This window comes from Saccopteryx bilineata, chromosome 1, assembly GCF_036850765.1.
Source record: "Saccopteryx bilineata isolate mSacBil1 chromosome 1, mSacBil1_pri_phased_curated, whole genome shotgun sequence".
NCBI lineage: Eukaryota > Metazoa > Chordata > Mammalia > Chiroptera > Emballonuridae > Saccopteryx > Saccopteryx bilineata.
This window is the reverse complement of record NC_089490.1, coordinates 173,171,908-173,192,840: the sequence shown is the minus strand read 5'-3', so window position 1 is coordinate 173,192,840 and position 20,933 is coordinate 173,171,908. Positions and strand designations below refer to the sequence as shown.

Sequence of the window (20,933 nt, the reverse complement as noted above, 5' to 3'; positions counted from 1 at the left end):
CTTATTTGTACTCCCACAGAAGCTGCTCATTCTAGCCGAGAAGACTTTACTAATCATCAGTTGAGGAGGAGAGCTGGGGGAAAAAAGAAAGAAGAAATGCACTTTTGAATTAATGAGTCAATGTCACCATTCCACTTCTCACCACCAGTAGAAAAAGAAACCCAAACTCACCGTATATAGTGTATCTTCAAAGTGGAACCCGTGTAACTCATCGCAACTGAGCCAAACATCATCTCCCCTAGCATGTTGACATCCGAAGCCGGTCTTGTGTACTGCCACGCACGACAGAAACAGAACCCAAAGTCAGCGTGTGGCACGCCATGGTGTGCAACCCAACAGAAAATAGTGTTCATCAACCTCTGGGCCCCTCTTTAGTTTAGCAGGTAATTTTTTAAGACGCGATTGATCATTTTATAATCTTAATGATGAGGGCCCATTTTTTTCTCAAATTAATACTCAGGTTCATGATTTCTTCTTTATACACAGAATCACCACAAGGATACCAGTGTTCTGTCAGTTTATTTTTAATTTTGTTATGAGAAACAAATATTTTTATGATCTCCATGGATAAACTCTAAGTAGAAAGATTAAATAACGAGAGAAAGGGGGTCACTCTCCCCTTGGTACTGAAAACATCCTGAAAAGAAATGTGGTTCAGTGTTAGTCAATCAAATAATGAACAGTGTTGGACAAAATTGCCAATTGGTGCAGGCTGAGTTTATGAGGGTCTACAAGATAACACATGGCTTGGTACCTCTGAAGTTTTACTGAAATATTTTTTAAATATTTGACCCCTCCAACTTCTTACAAGTTTTTCTTGTCCCTTTTGTCACCCAAAAGGGTGGGCTGGGCTGCCTCCACTTTGCCCACTCTCCTTTGCTTGTTGAATAGAAGAGGCTGCTCGAGAGATGACCTCTACACCTCCCTGTCAATTCCAACGGACACCTTCGGTTGGCTTTTCTTTTCTTTTTTTTTTTTTTTAATTTTTTGACAAAGACAGAGAGAGTCAGAGAGAGGGACAGACAGACAGGAAGGGAGAGAGATGAGAAGCATCAATTCTTCGTTGCGGCACCTTAGTTGTTCATTGATTGCTTTCTCATATGTGCCTTGACGAGGGGGCTACAGCAGACCAAGTGACCCCTTGCTTGAGCCAGAAACCTTGGGCTTCAAGCCAGTGACCTTTGGGCTCAAGCCAGTGACCATGGGGTAATGTCTATGATCCCATGCTCAAGCCAACAACCCCGTGCTCAAGCCAGTGACCTCAGGGTTTCAAATTTGGCTCCTCCGCCTCCCAGTCTGATGCTCTATCCACTGCGCTATCACCTGGTCGGGCTCAGTTTGCTTTCTTAACTTTATCATGGTACTTGATGTTCTTAATAATTCTCCATTTGAACCTAGTCTTCCCCAGATAATCCCTTATATAGGGTTGTTCCTCAGAGAGCCCACCCGCTCAATGTCTGCATTCTGAACCATTCTTACAATTTTGAATATTCTTTACATAGCAATACTCTCTCCCCCACATGTTTAGCTCTAGGCCCAAACCTCTCCTGAATTCTAGAATCCTATAACCAAAATGCATTGATTCACATATCACATTTAAATATCATGAACATATGCTATGTGAGTGAATGCACTGGATACAGGATTCTAAGCACCTGTTCCAAATGCTGGAGGCACACTGACAAGCAGGACAGATATAACCCAGAATAGCCTGACTAAAACAAAACCAGCTCACTAGCCTGATTCTCTGCTAGATGGGTCCTAAGCACAAAATATGGGTCTCACCCTTAACACTCTCTTCTCAATCCTTTTTTTTTTTTAATTTTTTTTTTTTTTTTTACAGGGACAGAGAGTGAGTCAGAGAGAGGGATAGATGGGGACAGACAGACAGGAACGGAGAGAGATGAGAAGCATCAATCATCAGTTTTTCGTTGCGACACCTTAGTTGTTCATTGATTGCTTTCTCATATGTGCCATGACCGCGGGCCTTCAGCAGACTGAGTAAAGCCCCGCTCCAGCCAGTGACCTTGGGTTCATGCTAGTGAGCTTTTTTTTTTTTTTGCTCAAACCAGATGAGCCCACGCTCAATGGCTATTCTGGGGTCTCAAACCTGGGTCCTTCCGCATCCCAGTCTGACGCTCTATCCACTGCGCCACCGCCTGGTCAGGCTTCTCAATCCTTTTTTTTTTTACTCTAAACACACACACGCATACATATATACACACAAGTACACACACACATACATGTATACACACCTACCTGCACATGTTTACAGAGAGACAAAGAGTAACATAAACCTATCAGCCTTGTTTAACCAGGCTCCTCCCCAGTTACAGCTAAAACTAACCTCTTCTTACAACATGCAGACAGAAACCAATGGGCTTTCACATTCTTCATTAATAACTTCCACCCACAGTCTCCATTTTATAATCTGCTTTTTCTTGAGCTACAGGGTCCACATGCCAACAGTGATCCTCAACTGGCTAACACTTTGTCTCTGTACTGTTTTAACCACGAGCTGCTCTGAGACGCAGGTGCACTGTGAAATGAAGGGCAGACACACGGGGCAAGTCTGGAGCAGTAAGTTAATAACGTTCCATAGACCCGTGGCTGCTGGTGGTTTCCCTGGCTTTGCTTTTCTGGCAACACGACAGACAAAATTCTACACAGGTCAGAAAAGAAAAACTGGATATGTCTTCCATCAATTAACAGCCTTCTGCCATTCAATACTTATAAAACTTTTCTTCCCTGGTATCTAGTTAGCAATATATTTCTCAATAACACTAATCCCTAGCTGCTACTGCCTTATACCCTCCCCCTACACACACACACACACACACACACACACACACAGCCCTCTGTCCTTCACAACTTAGGTCTTGCCCTTTCGTTCTTCTCCTCTTCAGGGTTTCCTTCCTTCTCTGGCAAGTGCTATTTTCTGAGAAGGCCCATGTACACTCCCAGAATCCTTAGCGCTAATAACAAAGCTGGAGAATATATGCATGTTTATCAATCTGCTTCTGACAACAAAGGAAGCAAACTCAGAGGCTTGACCTCATTTGCAATATTTCTTCCTCATTCGGTCTGCATTATACCAGGTCCCCTCTGCTAGATTACAGTTTTTATCAAGAGATGAAAGCCACCACTGTGGGATAAAGCCCTGACAGAAACATGTAAGAGAGCAGTTCTGTAGCCCTGCCGTTCACATCCTCGGGGTGGACCCTCCAGCAGGCATGATTCCCTGTGGAGAAATGACAGTGGATGCCCTCCGCCCCCTGGGGAATTGCACACAGAAAGGGGTGTTTTACCTGGTACTTGGGAAGCTGCTCCTTCGCGTGAGAGGATCCCCCCGAGGAGCTGTGGGAGGAGGTGCTGCTGCCCAAGCTGCCGCTGCTGCCTCCATGGCAGCACTTGGCCGCCGCCTTCACGGGGCCGTCCTCTGGGTTCTGGGTTAGGAGAGACAGGCGAGGTAAAGCACTGCTAAATATGCCAGGCTTCCTCCACACGCTTCCCACTGGGAATTCCTTTGTTAAAACATTCTGTTATGTTATGCCTCAGGTGCACAGGAGACCAGAGCTTTGACTTTTCCTTTACTGAGGACAATAATATGGTTCCTGGGCGTCTATGATGGGGGGTAGGGGGAGCCATGCTGGAGAAGGGCACTGGACAGAAGGTGGGGGTTAAGGCTTCATTCTCCTTAAACAATGCAACTGTTATTTACTTTCCAATTCATATTTTAAAACCATCAAGGAGCTCGGATCTCTGCTTGTTATTAGAGGATGCTGAGTACTCTGCAGAGTCGTAATTTATAAAATCAATGAGATTTTAATTTATAAAATGAGAAAGACATTGCTTCATTTTCAAACTTTTACCAAACGGAGGTAAGAAAAGCAAAACTATTAATTTGGAAAGACTGGCTTTGTGTTTTTAACTCCTCCAGAGGTAATCGGAAAGAAAATCATGAGGTTGGGTTTGTGAAAGCTGAAGCCGAACCCTGAAACAGGAGCTCGGGCAGATTCCACAGCATGTGATGGAAACACTGCCGTTAAAGGTTAGGGGTAATGGGAGGCTAACTGCTATACAGCCCCTAAATAGAGTTCTGCTAATTCTATGACACAAAGGTAAGAAGATACACCTTGATTCAATTTTCCCTTCCTCCTACACCAAAATATATTTCTCCCTACAGAGGCGTCCTGGGCCCTCTAGGCTATGACAAGATGTTGCTATTCCGAGTCTTCTGTGTGCAGCTTTTGCTTGGAAAACCATGAATGCAACTGCAGCTTATCTAATCGCCAATGTGACAGTCACACTGGTGGTCGAATGCAAATGCCTGAGGTCATGTGCTTGAAACACCCTCATGCTGTCTGGTGCTTGCCAAGGGGGTGGAGGGCTGAAAATGGGAAAAGAATGTAAGGAAAACGAACTGTGAGGGTCCCTAACAGTCACCCCAGCAGAGATGGCATTCAGAGCTGTCCTTGGCTCTTCCCGAGCACCTGGCCCTCCCTCAACACCCTCTTCAGATCTAGCTGTTACTTTAATACCACTTAAGCCAGAAACACAGCCCCTCAGAGGGCCTAACATGACATGGAGTCCACACCTGCCTCCCGGATGGCTAGACCCTTTGGCTGGGTTGCAACATTCTGAACAGTCTGTAATTGGAGAGAGCACCTGGTACAGTTCAGGGTGCCCACTGAGCTCTCTCTGTAGCCATGGGCACATTACAAACCTCCCTGCCTTTTTGATTAAATGAGCACCTCCAAGAAAGCTTTTATTCCAGGCTCTGTTGTCATCACTGCTCTGATATACTGAAGATTCCAGCTACCTTTTGAAAACTGGTGAGAATTTTTCCCCCTCCACCTGTTACAACTATTAGGAACCCTCAACTAAACCATCTGTGTAAGATCTTCAGGGAAACAGGAAATGATGTGGGAAATGAAGGGGGTAGCATGTTACATCCACCAAGGCTTGGTTCACCTAAATTTTGATGCAAATCTACCATGAAAGCTTACAGGTGAATTACCCAAGAGATTTCAAGCCCCCCACCCCCACCCCAGAGCTACATAACAAGCCCAACAACCACTGTAATGATTAGCTACCTGGCAGACTTCCACTTTAATGCACTATGCCGGCGTCCACTCGCCAGCATCCACTGGGCTAAGCTGACTTTAACTGAACACTTACTTCCTCCCTGCAGAAAGAGTCCTTATCAAAAGCAGGAAAACAGCCCCTTGGCTCTGATGAGACAAAGAGTGTGATATAAACTACTCATTTACTTAGCTACATATTCTATAAGCTGCCAGAATTTGGTCAGTATAGGTAGCAAATTATTGAATATAAAAAGAATAAATACAAATGGATTTATTTAATTTGCAGACAGCTGAACAGAGGACTCTGCTCCTCACCTGGACACTTCACTTTACTTTTCCAGTTCTAGCTCCAAGGGATCAAGGGCTGCTCTGTCTTCTCTGTACCCATCCGCAGGTCCCCCATGCCCCGCCCCTCACCGCCACAGCCACGGCCACGTGGCCTCCGCCACCGCCACCGCCACCACCCTGCCTACCCTAAGAAAAGGAACTCAGTAAGTGCTTCCTTGGTCAAGCAGGTTTGAGAAGCACTCTGTTTTGAATAAAGATGACAGTGCATGTTAGCATACTGAAGAAAGCTATCTAATTTTGTTTAACCCAGGGCTCTGTAACATTATCTGTGAGAAGAAATATTAGAATAATCTATTAATTTCCCCTCAGGCTAACACTTTATGAATTTTGGAGTTCTCAGATTTCCCATGACACTGCACATATTTGGTATCAAAAGCCTACTAGATTGCAACTCACCAGCAAATGCACCTCTAGTAATATTTACAGTACACTGCTTAGCATCTGTCATGATTATTTGCTAAGTTTCACCTACAAACGCAGCCAGCGGGCTGTGGAAGTGGGGAAGCTTTTCTTCTGCTTCTCCTGAACTATCAATGGCAGTGTACAGTACAGCCCAGAGAGACTACTACGAATTAATAAATACTGAGCAGACAGGTGGTTAAAAGCACAAGCAGAAAAGATGAAAGCAAACTTGGATTTCATACCTGAGTTGCCTCCTCTTCAATCTTGTGGACAGCTTTAGAATCAAACAAGACTTGTCTGCCCCGCCTTTCACAGTCCTGGTAAACTATCAGGCGAATCTCGTTCAGGTCAAACTCTGAACACGACCAACTACGGATTAAAAAGGGAGAAAGAAGTTATGGTATCTGCAACACTGGGAATAGTCAGAGAGAGAGAAGTTTCCCAACCAATGTGCCTGTGTAGATGTCAGAAGGCCACAAGTATGCAGAGACAGTGATTCCCTTCAGACCTGGGGCAGACAGCCCTGTCTGTGGACTCCAGCAGGCCACACAAATACCGCCAGGGGCCATGACAAAGGGTGGCAAGAGGGCTTTACATAATAAATCACTAGTGAGAAAGCTTCTTCCTAAGGCACTTTGGGCAAGATGGTAGCCACGAATCCTGAGGACACGTGGAGAGAGCTGAATTTGGATGTCTGGGTTCTGGGGATGACAGCACCTGTCTAGAAAAGTGTTCGAGCCTTTGTGTCATTGAGCTGGGAGCCATTTGGAGAGAGTCAGTAAAGCTTCTCTCTTCCTCTTCCATCCACCCATGCTCAGAACAAATTGGGAGAAATTACATATTCTAATATTTAGTATTTTCCTCTATATGGCTGGCTCTAGTAAAGAAGCTTTGAAAACCAAATGTATCACTGTACACCATCCGAATTGCTAAAACTACCAAAAATAAAGAAAGCATCATTTATTCCTAAGCAAACCAAAAGCCACTGGGATAAAATTGCTCAAAGGCCCTGGCCGGTGGCTCAGCGGTAGAGCATCGGCCTAGCGTGCGGAGGACCCGGGTTCGATTCCCGGCCAGGGCACACAGGAGAAGCGCCCATTTGCTTCTCCACCCCTCCGCCGCGCTTTCCTCTCTGTCTCTCTCTTCCCCTCCCGCAGCCGAGGCTCCATTGGAGCAAAGATGGCCCGGGCGCTGGGGATGGCTCTGTGGCCTCTGCCCCAGGCGCTAGAGTGGCTCTGGTCGCAACATGGCGACGCCCAGGATGGGCAGAGCATTGCCCCCTGGTGGGCAGAGCGTCGCCCCTGGTGGGCGTGCCGGGTGGATCCCGGTCGGGCGCATGCGGGAGTCTGTCTGACTGTCTCTCCCTGTTTCCAGCTTCAGAAAAATGAAAAAAAAAAAAAAAAAAAAAAAAATTGCTCTAAACATGTTTGTTCCTAAATTTAAAAAAAAAAAGAAATAAAATTGGGAGAATTATAGAAAGGGTCATCATTTGAAATGCACTGCTTTGGGCATCGTCAGTTATTAGTCTGCTAATCCATTCAACAGATGTTTGAGTGCCTACCATGTTTCTGGCACTGTGGTCAACGTTAGAGATTCAGCAGTTAATGAACTAAACAGGCTTGGTCCCCGCCCCCACGGAGTAAGTTCTCGGTTTAGTGGGGAATGCTGGTCTAATAAGCATATGTAAATGCATAACTAGTGCTAAAAGAAAAAGTAAAGGCTGTGTCAAGTCTCATATTTTCAGATTTCAGGGGTGGGGAGAAGGGCAGGGAAATCCCTAAAGGATTTAAGAAGTGACATTTAAACACAAACTTGAAGAAGAGTCAAAAGAAATAAAGTGTGAGAATGAAGAACACAATAGGAAAAGGGAGGGACATAGTAAGATGTAAGAATGATACATTTGAGAAAGAAAAAAAATAGCCAGAGGCAGAAAGAGCTTGAAAGGCAGGCTGGGCAGGCAGGGTCCTGCCTAAAGCAGGGACAAGCCAAGGTAAACAGAGGTGGAGAGGCTCAGGGCTCTAAAGTTCAATCTGACTGCTCTAAGCAAAACGGGGTGGGGGCAGATTGAGACTGGAAGCAAGAAGGCCAAAGAGTTCATTCTGAGCGGAGGCCCTTCATAACACTCCATGGAGGGAGAAAAGGGGACAAATGCTGCAGGGATGCTGGGGGCGGGGGGCAGCACTGATAAGATCCCGAGGAGGACTGGATGGGTGCCTGGAGCAAAAGGGGTGCTCACTGCTTAGAGCACTCTGGGAGAGGAGGCGTTGCCCTGAAGGGACAGAGGATGGTTAGACAGACCCACGAAAGCAAAGCAAACTATAAAACCAAGGGACAGCATGACTGAAGCAGAGTCAGACAAGTCTGGATTCAAATCCCAACTGTCGGAGCTCCCTCATCGCCAGTACAATGAGAGCATTACTGCCACCTCACCAGCTGCCGTAGGGGTTGAATGAAATATGTGAAGTGATCCACACAGAGGCTGACACACAGTAGGTGCCCCAAAATGGTAATCATGACTTAAAGAGAATTGGTCATGTTGCTATTTTTTGTTTTTAAGTTGATATAGTGCCTGGGACTCAATCACAAACTGTGCATTATTGGTCCTTCCCTTTTTCGGGCAGTGGTAGTTAATATAGAAGATATTCTTTCAGGGTAGATTTGTTTTCTTAAATCCCAGCAGCAAAAAACCCACAAAGTTCTGGTTGTACCTTCCTTTAACAGCCAAAGCTACCATGTTCTAAGCTACTGTGTCCATCATTCCTTCCTCCTAATTTTCATAACAACATGACAAGGGAAATCATTTTTCTTCTACTCTCAGCTGTGTGACCTGCGGCACAAGAAAATACGATGATTTGTCTACCTTTTCTTACTGTAACATTTAAACAAAAAGACTTATATGGACCCTTTTAGGTTTTAAAATTCTACGATGCTAAGATTTGCATGGTTGGAAGTGAAGCCAGGTTTTATATCTGGTCTTATTTCATCAAGATCATGAAGCAAGTGACCGAAGTCTAAATTACTTGCCTAAAAAGTAAACAATAGTTCAAATGATTTTAGGTACAGAAAGCTGAATTCTCTGTAAAATATATTTATATAGCCGTGTACTGGAGTTGAATTATATCCCCAGAACCTGTGAATATGACCTTGTTTGGAAGCACTGTCTTGGCAGATGTGATCAAGTTAAGATGAGGTCCTACAAGATTAAGATCAGCCCTAATCCAATGACTGGTGACCTCATAAATAGACAGAATGCTAGACACAGGCACAGAGGGAAGACAGCTATGAGATGCCAGAGACAAGGATTGGAATCAGGCTTCTACAAGTCAAGAAAAGCCAAGGAATGCTGACACGCAAAGGGGATACAATGAAAAGAAATGTCTAGGTCCCTGTTTTCAAAGAACCTAAAATCTAGAAAACACAATTATGTAGATAGCTACATGAAAATAAGAGGGCAAGGCAGAATAATAGAGAGCAAGAGAAAGAACAGGAAAAAAATCCTGGAAGAAGAATGAAGTGAACTAATGAAGTTATGACAAATGACAAGGATTAGACATGTGATGATGAACAGAGGACAGAGTCTGCAGGCGGAGGCATGGCACAAAGACAAAAAGTGAAATGGGACAATGTGAAAGCCTTGGGTAGTTGGAACACGTCTAACTGCAAAAGAATTACACAGGACACAGGGCTGCAAGGGCAGTTTAGGGCTCCTGCTGGAGGACCCTGACAGCTATGCCAAGGAATACATGTTTGTTCCACAAGCAGTTGTGTGTCATTCTAACTTTCTGAGAAAGGGAATGACACAATATCACCTGTGTTTTAGGAGAGAACTAAAGCTGTTTGAGAAAACCATTTTCAGGGCAAAGAGAGAGGTGGTACTGACTTGCACACCCAGGGTTTTAAGGAGTCACAGCTAAAGAGGATGAGAGCAGTGGTAGGGTGATTGCAACATCCGCCAAGACAAGTTCTAGCGTTGGTGTTTGATGCCTCCCCTGAACTTTATAGGGCTCGGGCTAGAACTGGGCTTAAGTACGCCAAGGCTGAGGCATCATCAGTGCAAAGTCAACTACTTGAAAAATGTTTTCCCTCTCACTCTCAGACAAGGAAAACAGCCCATACAGTCAAAAATAATTTCACATGAAGAATCTAAAGAGAGCAGTTTTGTGACCCAAGAATGTGACTGTTTAAAGAGCCAGGTATGATAGGGAAATTTAAATGGCCCAAGAAAGGGTAAATAAAACAAAACAAACAATAATGATCACAACAAAAACAATGTGTGGGATGTAGAGTAAATCCCTATGACTAGCCCCTTGGCATGGAAAGAACATTCACTATAATGGGTCCAAATCCACAATCCTCCCACAGTTCTTCCTTCCTCGCACTTTTAACACCGGCTAGACCCAGAGACCATGACAGATACTAGGACCAGAAATGAACTAGACACAGTTCTTACCTCAAAATGCTTACGATCTGATATGAGAAGGCCAACCCATAAATAAATAAGTAAACTATACAGGTACAGGTATGAAGATAAAGGTCTATACAGCTTATGGGGGAACTTAAAGGACAAAAAAGTGAAGTCCACATAGCGGGGGTGAGTGCAGGTCAGCGAAGACACGAACTTGGAATGTGGATTAGTATTCGCCAGGGTAAACAGAGCTTCTGACTCTAGCTCTGCCACTTTCAGCTCACTCCAGGGCTCAGCGTGCCCAAAATGTATCTGACCCATCTATCTCCCAAGGCTGTCAGGAGAAACAGAGAATAAGCATGACAATACTTTTAATGCTGTAAAGCATAACTCAAAGACAAGTTCCGATATACCATCCTTTAACTGAAGTCCTCGGGTCCAGATGTTTCAGAATTCTATATATTATAGAAAGAAACTTATACCACACATTATGCAATGCTTCCTACTGGGTCTGAGGTATAGTCAAACCCCCAAATCAAATAAGTTACTATTTTACCAGCCCAAGTTATGAATATTTATGCTAAGTGTATTAGATACAGACTATAATAGCCGTACATTATGTCATGCCAGTTCCAAAAACACTTTGAGAGATTTCAGGATTGTGGAATTATAGGATATGAGACTGCTGGCCAGTACTATGCTCACTATGTCTAATAGAGGGTCAAGACTGAAATAAGTAACATTCATGTCCCCCACGTTTTCCTAACATAACCAACCACCAAAGTTCATGCGTAAGTAGGGTGTAACTCAGAGCCTATTTCTCTCCTCTTAAACAATGCTATAAATGACTACGAGGGTCACATGCTAAAACCACATGTCTTTATATAAGGTGTTTACACAGCAATGACAAAATATTGTAATATGAGTCACAATACAGCCTGAAGTTTGGCTGTTTCGAAAAGGGAACTCAAGTACAGAAGAGGAGAAGACAGAATTCCTTCCCTCTTTCCTGAAATGGGTCAAGTTTGTGCGTGGCACTTGGCCACCACCCACACCCCACACTGTCCTGGGGTCACCTTGGTATCAACAAAACAGCAGAGACCTGTATTCAATGTCAGAATGCCTGGGTTCTAGGCAGGATTGGTAGTCTAATCCTAGTAATACTCCTTCACCTCTTAGTCCAATGTTTCTTCTCCTGTAATATGATGGGTAGGAACCAAAATGATTCCTCAAGGTCTCATCCTTCCAACTCTAAACACCCTGTAATCCCAAATTATTTTTTAAGTGTGCATAGTATGACAGAATAGATGATCCAAGTATGCAGATGAACGCCATCTTAATGAATTAGTCAACATTACTGCATGGTACATCTTTAACCTTCTAGATGTGCTTTATACCTTGATAAGCATGCTTGTTAATATAAACACATCTCCAATTGACTGAACTTTCAGGAGATGCTACCAAAATTTGAAGAGGAAAAGTACAGGTTCTTTTGAAGCAAGAGGGACACTGAGTAGGCAGGTCTCTGTGCCAAGCAACATTCAGCCCCCGGCTAGCTTTCCCAGATTGTTATTATTAATAGTTTCCCCCCTGTCTCCCCTTTCAAAACACAAAATCTTTAAATATGGCCATATTTTCCAAAATGATTCCTTTAATTCTTAAAAGAGCACTACTTGCTCTCTTCTGGTTGCTAGAAACTAGAAACTACCTGTACTAATTATTCCTCTCCCCCCAAAAAGAGCTTTGCTACTCTTCTCCATGGATGTATTACTCAATATCCACTGAGCTCTCACACTGTTGTCAGCATAACCCAAATAGTCAACATTCACTACTACCTTCCAGGATTACTGGATTGTATAATGGCTCCGCTGAAAGCTAACTTGCATCAATATGATTTCGTCTTTTCTTGAATGTAAGGTTTTCCTATCCTCTCCCCGGGGAGAGTGTATACTAATAACAGGTAGATGAATGAATGTCATACCAAATATTTATGACACTGTCTTTATATATATTCATTCTAGATCCATTTCAATTCTACACAAGTAAGGTAATAGTTCTATTTTCCCAGAGGTTTCCAGAGGTCAAAAGCATGAGTCTCTGTAAGGTCTTTTGTTTTGCAAAATGAAAAAGCCAAAAATAAATAGAACCTGTATTTATCTTTGGTTGTAAAATCTATCTAAAAGAGATGGGCACAGAAGAGCACGTGCAGAAATGGTGGGGGAGAGGTGAGACCAAGAAAGAGAGAGAGAGAGAGAGAGAGAGAGAGGGAGGCACGCACACAAACACACTTTGACCCAGCAATTCTACTTGTAGAAACTAATTCTACAGATCACCTTGTATAGGTCCAAAATAATTATGTACAATAAGGTAGTCACTATAGCACTGTCTGGAATAGCAAAAGACTGGAAACCACCATGCGGTGGTTAAATTGTGGAACAATAGACTACTGTATTGATACAATAGTAAATGAGGAAGCTTCTTATATAATTATACAATAAGCTCTGAGACATAATTTTAACTGGAAGAATATTGTAAAACATTGTGCTAGAATGCTACTATATATTTTTTTAAAAAGAAAAAGGGGGGCAATTATATATTTTATTATATATACATAGAGTATCTCTAGAAAGATATTTAGTATAATGAATTGGTAAGGCTGGTTGTATCAGGAGTAGAAAGCTGGGTTGTCGAGGAAGAGAAATAAGCAGACTCCCCTGTATATTCTCTACAGAGCTCTCTCTACACCATTTACTACATGTGTCAGAAAGCATGGTGAGAAAGCAGGTAGGCTCTGGAGCCAGGCAGCCTGGGTTCAAGTCCTTGCTCTGCTTCTTCCTAGCTAAGGACTTTGGTGAATTACCCAAACTCTTTGTTCCTTAGTATCCTCATCCGCAAAACATGGTAATAGTACCTACCTCCTAAGTGTCCATTTGAGGATTATATGTAAGGTGATTACCAAAGAGCCAGGCACATATTAAGTAAGAGTGCTGTAAGTACTCACTATGACTTTGTGTCTTTTGAAAATTTAACCATGTGACTGTCCTATCTCTTATCAAAATTAAAATATTTAAAAATATACAATAAAATTTAAATTGAAAAAATAAAAATAAATAATACAACAGAAATAGAATAGGAAAATAGGGCTTTTTTTTTCTTTTTAACCCATCAAAGATTCTATTATTGCCTTAAGACAAACAACCTTAATTACTGTTTGTTTTAGGAGGCTTCTTGGTAGCTGAAGCGTGAGGCAGCGGGCGAACTCTTACAGGGATACCACCTCAATAAATTCAAGGAATTCAGATTGTTTCAGATATGTAGTTTGGCCTTAGACAATGACATTTATTGAGCTTTCTTCTCAGCATGCATGTACCACATTTTCCTGTACTTCATTATCTGCCTTCTCCAGGGACAGAACAAAGTTTCTAAAAAAAAATCCCTCTTCTCATTTAGTAAACCTATTAAGGCTTTCAGGTTGTTATTGTTATTCTATTACTGTATCCAACTGGTTTCCATCCTATTGACCAACTGCCTTTTTTAATGCCATAATCTCACAGACTTTAGGGACACAAGCTCCACAAGGTCTGACATTTGGATACAGGACGGGAAGGCAGTGATCAGAGCTGCCTAGCACACACATAAATAACTGCCTAACTTCTCAGAGTTTGCCAAATACTTTTACAGAATTCACCTGAGCTGACCTTCAAAATTTCCTGTGAGAGCCTGTATTACATAATCTGTTTTATAGAGAAGTTAGGAGACTTTAACAAGGTTATAACCATGAAGTGGCAAAATCAGGACTCACACCTATGTCTCCAAATTCTGTGCTCTTCCCACTCCTACACTATCACCTTAACATCAGTGCAAACAAGTCAGGGTAACATTCTCTACATTCCAGGACCTCTCTCTGCATTTCCTTCTGGGGCAAAACATGCCATATTTGAAAAATAAAAATTCAGAACAGCGGATTTTGTATATGTATAAGCTTAGTGTGTAAAAAAAAAAAAGTTATCAAGGGCTTTTTTAAAAGTTTACAAAAAATTAGCAGTTATATTACAGACAAAGGATTGATCTCCCGAATACATAAAGAACAACCAGAAATTAAAAAATTAAGAAAAAAAGACTTGCAAACCAATGAAAAACTGGGCAATGGATAGAGTTCACAGGGGGAAAATGGTCTTTTAAAACATGAAAAGGTACTCAAACTCACTGTGATAAAGAGAAAAGCAATTTAAAATAAGTAGATTGGCAAAACTTCAAAAGTTAGACATCTGACATAAGAAAGATACAGACAGCGATTCAACACGGTATGATACACACATGGAGCATAGCTGTCAGAGGTATCAGAATTCTAAGTATTTTTAATATTGAACCCACCAACCCCACTTCTGGAATTAAGCAGATTTTAAAAAAATACATGTGATTGCAGCACATTTGATAAGAGAAGATTGGAAACTACTGGAGAGGATACTAGTAGAGGAGAATTAAATGCTATATTCACTCAACAAAACACCAAGTAGCTGTTAGAGGGAGAATGTCAAGACCAGTAAGATCTCCAATTACACTGGAGAATCCAAACAGCAAAGAGCAGATTTCTTGTGTAGAACACACTACCTCTTGTGTAAGAAGGAAGAAGAATACTGGTTTCTATTTGCTGATTTCTGCACAAACAATATTAGAAGAATTTTAAGAAACTAATAAAATTGATTACTTAAAGGGATGGGGAAGAATAAAGAGGTGGAAACAATATGTTTGAAATGTATATTTATATTGGTGAACCAAGTGAATGCATTATCCCTAAAGACATATAGATAAGAGGCTTTTTAAAATATTAAGAAAAAAGCCTGACCTGTGGTGGCGCAGTGGATCAAGTGTCAACCTGGAACGCTGAGGTTGCCAGTTCGAAACCCTGGGCTTGCCTGGTCAAGGCACATGTGGGAGTTGATGCTTCCTGCTCCTCCCTCTTCTCCTCCCCTCCCTCCCTCTCTCCCTCTCTGTCTCCTCTAAAATGAATAAATAAAAATAATTTTAAAAATAATAATAAAATAAAATATTAAGAAAAACCCCACTCATGTGCATATCCTTCAGGGGGTGACCTAGCCTACAGAGCTGGGGCCTACTTGTCTCTGCTACCTACTAGTGGAGGCACAATCCTGAGGAGTGTAGCCCTCCTGACTATGCTCCGCTTCCACACGCTTGTTCCCAGGGAAGAGCAAGTTCTGAAAGGGAAATCCCCCTGTATTTGTGGGCATCTGTCCACCCGCAGAGCACACACATGCTGAGGGAGCCCTCAACTCCTCAGCATCGAGTTTCACGGCTGCAACACCCTATGTGAGCGGCGGCTGGGGGTCGAGGCTGCTCCAGACAGGATGGACGACTAGTCTAAGTGTGAGGTTCACTATTTGGCAGACCCTTGTTACCATGGTAACAGTTCTCCAAATGTAGCTATTTTGGTTTCCATCTACCTGACCAGTTTCTCTCAATTTTCAAATTCCATTGAAGAAGAAAAATGGGACTTCTTCAAATTTCTCACAAAGAAAATTTCCTCCAAAGAAAACTATCAGAAATTTGAACAAAAATAGGGTCATCTGCTGTACTGTAACTAGAAAACTGAATATCCATTAGCACAGCGGTTCTCAACCTGTGGGTCGCGACCCCAGCGGGGGTTGAATGACCAAAACACAGGGGTTGCCTAAAGCCATGGGAAAATACATATTTATTATACAGTACATTTTTAAATAAAATATGTATTTCCGATGTATTAGGCGACCCCTGTGTTTTGGTCGTTCGACCCTCACCGGGGTCGCGAGCCACAGGTTGAGAACCGCTGCATTAGCAGAACATACTCTAAGTCTTTCAAGCTATTTAAGAAAATACTACAAAGTCAATACAAATTGTTCTTATCCCTGGACAGGTGGGTCAGTGAATAAAGTGTGGATCCAGCACACCAGAGACTATGGGTTTGACCCCTGGTCAGGGCACCTAAGAGAAGCAATCAGTGAAACACAGCTAAGTGAAACCAAGTGGAACAAGTTGACAATACTCTCTCTCTCTCTCTCTCTCTCTCTTTCTCTCTCTCTCAAGTTAATGGAAAAATTTTTTTAAAAGTCCTCAAAAACATTTTCATAACATGGGGAAAAAAGTGTACCAAACTGAGTAAAAACTCAGATTATATAGCTTGATATATGGTTCAGTTAATACAATGTAGTTGACTTATACCCATGTCAATAAAGAATTGCAAGGGAATAAACATGTTTATAGTAGCGAAATTTATGTGATAGCATTATGGGTAATTTAGGTTTTCGTATTTTATATTTGCTTGCATTTTCCAAATGTTTGTAATAAAACTATCATTCTGATAGAAAAAAAAATTTAAAGATGGAGCCATTAAAAAGGGGGGTCGGGTGGGGAGTAGCTAGTCTGACACGAATGCAGCCATGCTCTGAAACATCCACATGCTAAAATATTTTTTAAATATATGTCAGCATTAACAAGTGGAATTTAAAATTAAAAACACAATACCATTTCTAACAGCATTCCCCCCAAATACTTATGTATAAATCTAACAAAATATGTACAAAGATCTATACTGTATAAGGTAAACTAGAAAACTCTGATAAAACAAAGAAGAACTAAGTAAATGGAGAAATAGTCCTTGTACACTGGTAGGAAGACCCAAGATGTCAGTTCTTCCCAAATTGATCTATAGATTCAATGCAATACCAATCAAAATCCCAGCAAGTTTTTTGTGAATATGAACAAACTGATTCTAAAGTTTACACGGAGAAGCACAAAACTCGGAATAGCCAACAATAGTGAAGGAGAAGAACAAAGTCAGGAGACTGAAACTACTCAACTTCAAGACTTACTATAAGGGTACAGTAATCAAGACAGTATGGTATTGCCCTGGTCGGCTGGCTCAAGCAGTAGAGCATCAGCCCAGCATGTGGAAGTCCCAGGTTTGATTACTGGCCAGGGCACACAGAAGAAGCGACCATCTGCTTCTCCACCCTTCTTCCTCTCCTTCCTCTCTGTCTCTCTCTTCCTCTCCTGCAGTCAAGGCTCCATTGAAGCAAAGTTGGCCCGGGTGCTGAGGATGGCTCCATGGATTCCGGCTCAGGTGCTAGACTAGAATGGCTCCAGCTGCAATGGAGCAATGCCTCAGATGGGCAGAGCATCACCCCCCTGGTGGGCATGCCGGGTAGACCCCAGTTGGGTGCATGCAGGAATCTGTTTTACTGCCTCCCCACTTCTAACTTCGAAAAAATACAAAAAAAAAAAAAAAAGACAGTGTGGTATTGCCTGACCTGGTGGTGGTACAGTGGATAGAGTATCGGACAGGGATGCAGAGGACCCAGGTTCAAAACCCTAAAGTTGCTGGCTTGAGTGTGGGCTCATCAAGCTTGAGTGAGGGGCCACTGGCTTGAGTATGGGATAATAGATATGACCCTATGTTCACTGGCTTGATCCCAAAGGTCACTGGCTTCAGCAAGGGGTCACTCACTCTGCTGTAGCCCCCCGGTCAAGGCACATATGAGAAAGCAATCAATAAACAACTAAGGTGCCGCAATAAAGAACTGATGCTTCTCATCTTTTTCCCTTCCTGCTTGTCTGTCCTCATCTGTCCCTCTCTGTCTCTCTCCCTTAAAGAAAAAAAAAAAATGACATTGTGGTATTGGTGAAAGAAACAGACAGATCAATAGAAAAGAAGAAAGCCCAAAAGCAGAGTCACATACATAGTTAACTGATCGTATTTCAACAAAGGTGATGCAACACTTGGACACTCACATGCAAAAAACTGCATCCAGACACAGACCTTAATTCCTTCACAAAAACTTAACTCGAAATGGATCACAGAGCTAAAGGTAAAATGCAAAACTATAAAACTTTTAGAAGATAATCTTGGTATAATGACGACAATACAAAAGGCACAAGCTGTACAATGAAAGAACTGATAAGTTGGAATTCATTAAAATTAAAATTTCTGCTCTGTGAAAGACAGTATCAAGAGAATGAGAAGATAGCCACAGACTGGGTGAAAATATTTGCAAAAGGTATATATGAAGAAAGGACAAAAAACTCATAGAACTCAACAATAAGAAAGAGAACAGTCCAATTAAAAAGTGGGGAAAAGATTTGAACAAACACTTCAGGAAAAAAAAAGATATATAGATAGCAAATGAGTATATAAAAAAGATGCTCTATATCATATGTCATTAGAGAAACACAAATTAAAATTAAAACAGTAAGATTTTACTACAAACCTATCAGAATGGCCAAAATCCAAAACACTGACAAAATCAAATACTGACAAGGATGAGAACTAGTGGGAACTGTAATTCACTGCTGGTGGGAAAGCAAAATGGTACAAGTACGTTGGAAGTGTGGCGGTTTCTTACAAAACTAAACAAACTCTTACCTTATGATACAGCAATCACACTCCTTGATATTTATTCAAAGGATTAAAACTTATGTCCACACATGACCTGCATGGGAGTGTTTACAGCTTTATTAATAATTGGCAAAAGCAACCACGATTTCCTTCAGCAGGTAAATGAATGAATAAATTGTGTTACATCCAGACAATGTAATATTATTTGGCGCCCAAAAGAAATGACTTATCAAGTCATGAAAAGACATGTAGGAACCTTTAGTGCATGTTACTGAGTGAAAGAAGCCAATCAGAAAAGGCTACATACTGTGTGACTCCAACCAAAAGGCCTCTATATAAGAGGCAGAACTATGGAGACGATAAGAAGATCCGTGGTTGCCCGGGGCTAGGGAGAGCCGACTAGACACAGTAGAGGGGTGGGAAGGGCAGTGAAACTACTGTACAATCCTATATTGATGGATACATTTCATACATTTTCAAAACCCATAGAATGTACACCACCAAAAATGAACCCTAATGTAAACCATGGTTTTGAGTGATTATGGTGGGTCAATGTAGGTTCACCTGTTGTGACAAAGGTAACATTCTGCTGTGCGATGCCGACAGCCGGGGAGGCTGTGGGTGTGTAGGAAAGGAACTCTGTATTTTCTGAATTTTGCTGTGCCCCTAAAACTGCTCTTAAAAAATAGTCTTTTAAAAGGAAAAAAAATATTTCAACTGTCAAAATATAGAAACTTTTAGTAATAAGCACTAAGGTCTATGATAGAATCATTCTCCGAAGATCACTTTGGTCTGCTCCAGCCTGCTGGAGAATTTGCTGTGAAGATGAAAACCAAGGACACATTATTGGAGCTTTGGATAGAGCCAGCAAAAGTCTGTGTCCCTGTTCAGCAGAATTCCAGGCACTGTCCCCAGTCCTGTCCATTCAGCTGGAAAGGACAAGGCCAGTCCTCACACGCTGCTCCACAGAACATGCCCAGTCCTCTCATGTGACCTTGCTCTCCCTGACAGAGGAACGAGTTCTCTTTTAGTTTCCACTAAGGTATCAGTTACTGCCTAGAGAGGACAAGGTTTAAATACAAAGAAATGAGGTTCCAATTGCGGGAATTTTTGTTATCAAGCATGGGCCAATGGGAGGGAGGTTAGAGGGCTGGCCACCCACCTCCCTCTTGTACAGCAGTGTGATGGCCCTGCCTTCCTCAGTCTTGGTGATGTTCCCACAAAGGGCCACTTACTCTCTGCATCCAAATCATCTTGGCCCTTAGGCAACATTTTTCTTTTTTAGGGTGTGATGGGAAACAGAGTGTGTCACCTCAAAATATGCCTCTTTATGCAGGTTTTTGTTTTTGTTTTCTTGTGACAGAGACAGAGTCAGAGAGAGGGATAGACAGGAAGGGAGAGATGAGAAGCACCAATTCTTCCTTGTGGCACCTCAGTTGTTCATTGATTGCTTTGTCATATGTGCGTTGACGGGGGGGGGGGGGGGGGGGGGGCAACAGCAGACTGAGTAACCTTGCTCCCTTGGGTCCAAGCTGGTGAGCCTTGCTCACGCCAGATGAGCAAGCGCTCAAGCTGGGTTTTGAAGCAGGGTCGGTCCTCCGTGTCCCAGTCCGACGCTCTATCCACTGCGCCACTGCCTGGTCAAGCTATGCAAGTTATTTTTAAGAAATGAAAAACTCAGGAAAAATCTTTGACCTTCCCCCTTAACTGCCTAAAAGAATGTAGACAAAGGAAGGACTTTCTCCAGAACGGGGCTATCTTCACGGACAGCTGTATTTCAGTATGAACTAGGTGTGATAGGGAGGAACTAGCAAAGCCCATTTGACCAAATTCCTCCCTGTGTCCCACTGTTTCAAATGAACCAATAGACATGCACTCTCTATCTCCCTCTGAATTGTCCTATTCCCCCACCCATCCCCCCTTAATCTGAATGACAAACACACTGCACTTTCCCTAAGTGTCTGGAATTTTCATGCTTGTGTGAGTTCCCCATACACATGTGTTAATCTGTTAATCTGCTGGAGGTCATCTGAATTATTTGCCTAGCTAGAATTTAGAAGGGTAGAAGGAAATTGATTTGTCCTACCTTCTAAGTACATACCAAACAAGTTCCTGCCTTGAGACGTTCTTCCTAGTCCCTTGTTGAGATTGTACTTCCTCAAATAACCACATGGCTTGCTCCCTCACATGGAAAAAGATTTCCACTATTAAAGAGAAAACCACAGGCCCAACATGGAGTCATTTGTGCGAAAGCCCATGACACAGAACCTAGACTTCATACCTGACCTAATTGTAGTTCAGC

At 42.4% G+C, this 20,933-nt stretch overlaps 1 protein-coding gene across 9 annotated transcripts in view; it reads right to left on the bottom strand.

The window, feature by feature from the left end:
- FNIP2 (folliculin interacting protein 2) overlaps positions 1–20,933 on the bottom strand; it is a 131,177-nt gene that overhangs the window by 63,594 nt on the left and 46,650 nt on the right. For all 9 annotated transcript variants that reach the window (XR_010731899.1, XM_066279899.1, XM_066279929.1 and 6 more), the window contains exons 2-5: positions 6,080–6,206; positions 3,309–3,446; positions 172–272; positions 2–73 (exon numbers count right to left, since the gene is read on the bottom strand). Coding sequence is in view for 8 of the 9 variants with exons in the window: in XM_066279899.1 (XP_066135996.1) it covers positions 2–73; positions 172–272; positions 3,309–3,446; positions 6,080–6,206 (438 nt within the window). In the remaining variant the exon portion in view is untranslated. The remainder of the gene's footprint in view (position 1; positions 74–171; positions 273–3,308; positions 3,447–6,079; positions 6,207–20,933) is intronic.